The 4,041-nt window shown below is 39.0% G+C and overlaps 1 protein-coding gene across 1 annotated transcript; it reads right to left on the reverse strand.

Annotated features, from left to right (window-relative positions):
- Window positions 1–2,253: 2,253 nt before the first annotated feature.
- Window positions 2,254–3,693, reverse strand: LOC103132025 (protein Wiz-like). Its single transcript, XM_007543781.2, has 3 exons — window positions 3,000–3,693; window positions 2,756–2,915; window positions 2,254–2,674 (listed from the first exon to the last, which is right to left on the reverse strand). Exons 1-3 carry the CDS (start codon window positions 3,103–3,105, stop codon window positions 2,515–2,517), a joined length of 426 nt encoding a protein of 141 aa, XP_007543843.1. The 5' UTR covers window positions 3,106–3,693; the 3' UTR covers window positions 2,254–2,514.
- Window positions 3,694–4,041: the final 348 nt, after the last annotated feature.

Genomic DNA, 4,041 nt, shown 5'->3' on the forward strand with positions numbered 1-4,041 from the left:
GCAAATCACACGGTATCAGGCCCGAGAGACTTTCACTGTGAAGAAGAAATGGAAAGAGGCCTGACCAGAGGCAGAGGAAGGACGCATGAAGCATAACTTACTGGAATCGTCAAATGCATTCTCCTGTCTGCTGCTACTTTGCTCAAGTACATCAGAAACATCCCATCTTTATTCAATAAATATAGTTTTCCATTTTTAAACAAGAGTTTAAATTGTGTTCTAGATTTCACTCTGACCTATCCATTCAAATAGTCACTAATCCTGTAGAAGTTTATTGTGTTTTTGATACACTTTCACTCTTGATTTTTGGAGATTTTCATGACAATAAAAGTTTGGCCTGCTGCAAAAAAAAAATAAATAAATAAATAAGTGCATCAGACACTGGAACAAAACCTTAAACCCAAAAAGATCCCATCTCAATTAATTAATAATCCAGAAGTTTCTTCAAAAAGTTACTAGTGATGATTTTGTTAGTGTTTTAAAAGAAATGTAACAGCAAGTATCTTTAAAAGAAGAAGTTAATTGTGCAACTATAAATTTGAGTACACTTTTATTCAGTGGAGAAATTTTAATAAAACAGGATTTCTAGTTTTCCTAGAGTACAAATATAACACAACACCTGTTTCTGTCAGCCCCTCGTGACAATAGATAAGACGAGGAAACATCTCAAGTCAATCAGTCAAGTGCTTGTTCTTCAAGAAAACTGCTGCTTGTCTAACCATGCCCATAATTAAAGTCTGAGCTGTAATTAAGTTTTTGATCAACAGAGAGGGGGGAAAACAAGGTTGGGTTAGGTTTTGCTTCCACCAAACACATTTGGGACGAATTGGGTAAAAAATAAATGACCTCATGTTAACAATGAGTGGTACCAAGGGTTAAATATGTGGTTGAAATTTTGAAAAGTATTGTAGAAACTATCAACATCAAAATAAACAAAACAAAACAGATGAACATCATTCAACTGATTAAAGGTCAGAGTGAAATGAATTACTGATTTTTTTTCTGATTCATAAGGTGAGAGATTTATAGCACTGAATGTTGTTTTACCAAGAATCGCTTTAGATTATGTTGAAGGTTCACTCAGCCGTTTCTCACTGTTGGTACCTAATTAACATCTTTCACTCCAGCACATTTGATTATTTTCACTTTCTAGTATTGGTTTAAAATAGTTGATAATATGGGTGGCCACATTTAGAAAAACATTTTTGCCATTATCATGTTTATTCTTTGCTTTTTTTTTTATTTCATTTTGATTGCAAAGAGTTCTTTGGGTCAAAAAGTGCTGTAGCAAAAACATAAGCTAGTTCCTCCAAAGCAACAAAAGGACAAATTGCTCCTTTACTTCTTCCTATGAGATGAAGCATAATATTTCTGAGGCAAAACCAAGAAATGCATGGAAAACCATCCTAGGCTGGAATACCTGCTCACAGCTGCCAGATGTTAGTCGACTCCAAGCAGCAGATGTGAAGCAGTTCTCAAAAACATGTTGGAAAACTCTGGGTTCAAGGAACCACAGGGATGATAAATCTTCAAAGATAAAAAAAAAATAATACAGTAAAAGATTATAAAAAGAAATTAAACCCCTGCTAATATGGCCTTTTTTTTTTCGACATAAAAAGCGAGGTTCTCCTGGTCACGTATTCAATACGGTGCATGAAGAGGCCTGTCGTTATCTAATATCACATAATAAAGTCCAAAAAAGAAAGAAAGTAAACATGACAAATTTTATTTACAGATAAAATAGACTCAAGAGAAAAGGATATGTGCAGCCTGAACAGCCTGTTTGTTTTTGAAATCTCAGCAGAAAAGGAAAGGACAGCTAGTGAGGCTACTTGGGATGCCTCTTATCAAAACGGTTACTGTCCCATTGAGCTTTTGCTGCATGTTGCTTAGAAATTACCAACGTAAAAAAAAAATATATAAATATGTGACATAATTCCATTTCTTTAACACACATTGTAAATTGAAAAAGCAGAAAAACCTTAAAGAAGATATTCAACAGAAAACATAATTCATCTAAGAGATGTACTGGGTTTTTTTTTTCTAGAAAACAACTTGGGAATATTCTGCAACGATATCCCTTCTGCAAAAAAAAAAAAGAGAAAAAAAATTGTCAGAAGATTTAATACATACATGAAATGATTTAAAATCCATTTAGTTTAAATGCATAAGAATCTGTTTTTTTTAAGTATTCAATAAAAATGTGATTTAGATCAGAAAGTAGAAAACATACAAAATAAAGAAATGCGATTTGCTCAAAAAAAACAAAACAAAAAAAACATAAAAAAAACAAACAAACTAATCTTCTGAGCAGGAGGAGGAAGCTCTGTGATCAGAACTGTGTATGAAGAGTGGATGTTTCCTGAGTGGGTTACACAGAGCTGCTGCTCTCTCTCATGGCTCATGTCTGCCCTCCCATGGACGAGAAGGGAACAAGTTTTCTTTTCTTTTTTTAAATGAAGACATTTAAAAAGACGGTTGTTCCTTCGTGGAGTCTGGGGAACACTTGTCAGTTCATACGGCCACCGGATGGACGAGTGCTGGAGCAGACGGAGCGGCTGGAGAAGAAGGAGCCTCTTTGCCCTTGTAGCCCAGAGACAGGATGTGTTTCTGCAGGTGTGTGATCCACTTCTCTTGAACGGACAGAGGCCCGTGAAACACTTCGTCGCAGAACCTGGACGGCAGGGCAAGCGGGAGTGAGCAATATTTCCATCAATATGTCATTTATTTGACGAACAAACCTCTTCTTACTCACCTGCATTTGAGGGAGTAGATTTTACCCACCAGTTTGACCAGCGGAGTCAGAGGCGGCTTCGGCAGCAGAGCAGGGATGCTGCCCGCCCGAGACGGCTGCCGGGAGTGAGAGTGGCGATTTTCATCCCCTGAGGAGACTCCGTGTTGGGGGGCGTGGACCCCTGAAGCCAGGAGGAATTACATGAACAAACAAACAAAAAAAAAGAAAACAGCATTCGGCTCTTTCTGGACCTGGCCTTTCTCACCCCTCGCTGTTCGGATGCCGTGATCCTTCCTGCTTGCTTTGTGCTCAGGGTGGTGCAGAGACGAGTTGTGGCTGCTGCTCGGCAACGTGTCAGAATTCATAGACATCGAGGCCAAAGAAGCAGATCTCTGAGACTAAAAGAAGAGAAACGAAAGGAAGTTAATGGCCCAATAAAAACTTAAAATCTGGTTGGTGTCTAATCATCTCTACATTTTTTTTTTTTTTAATCAGAGGGTGAGGTATTGCTTTTTAAGATCTTTTAGGGTGCATTCACACCAGTCTTGTTAAGTTCGTGTTAAATAAACTTTGGTTCGTTTGTCTACAAAGTCCGGTTAGATTGGGGAGGCGGGGATGTGCAATCGAACTCTGCTGCGGCCCAGAAAAGCAAACTCTAATCCGACTACAAACCTAGGTATCGGTTCAGTTAAAGTGAACTCTGGCGGAGTTCAAATCTATATGTGAATGCCAACCAGACCAGAGACACCACTACAAAAGCAGGAAGCAGACTACAGCGCAGGGCATTCTGGGTAAATACAACCAAAACCAAGGTGAGAGTCTAGCCTTAGAGGGGCAAGTGGCTAATAATCTTTTTTCTGAAGACAAATGAGAAATAATATGATCGCTAAAATCTGACGGCATTCCAGTTTTATTTACATTTCGGGGAGAAGGAAGTTGTGCTCATGTCTTCTTCAGTGGTTCTTGGTGCAGCGCCANGAGTCTCAGCTATGATCTGGAAAAACCAAATAGTTGCAGGTTGTCTCATAGCTGCAAAGGCAAAAGCTCAGGTGTGGGAAGAATTTGCTGAAGTTTAGGAGTAGCACATTTGGATGGCTTCAAAGTGGTTTGAGGTCACAGCTGTTTCGTGGCGGAAGCCCCACAGCCTACCTGAGTACTTTTGCTGTCCAACTTCATCTCCTGACTATGACCGTCACAAATTGGATTTTCTTCAACATGGCAATAAGTTTCCTTTTGTCCAATGTCCTCCACAGACACTGGATCTCAATCCGGCTCTTTGGTGATGTGATGCAAGTGGAGATTCACGT

The sequence above is a fragment of the Poecilia formosa genome, unplaced genomic scaffold (assembly GCF_000485575.1).
Source record: "Poecilia formosa unplaced genomic scaffold, Poecilia_formosa-5.1.2 Scaffold11, whole genome shotgun sequence".
NCBI classification, from domain to species: Eukaryota; Metazoa; Chordata; class Actinopteri; order Cyprinodontiformes; family Poeciliidae; genus Poecilia; species Poecilia formosa.

Bases quoted from the DNA above. Each gene is read 5' to 3' on its own strand.
- LOC103132025 (XM_007543781.2), bottom strand. From the start codon at position 3,105: ATGTCTATGAATTCTGACACGTTGCCGAGCAGCAGCCACAACTCGTCT. The intron at 2,916-2,999 runs GTGAGAAAGGCC...TCCTGGCTTCAG, and splicing joins CGGCATCCGAACAGCGAGGG to GGGTCCACGCCCCCCAACAC. The intron at 2,675-2,755 runs GTGAGTAAGAAG...CCTGCCGTCCAG, and splicing joins ATCTACTCCCTCAAATGCAG to GTTCTGCGACGAAGTGTTTC.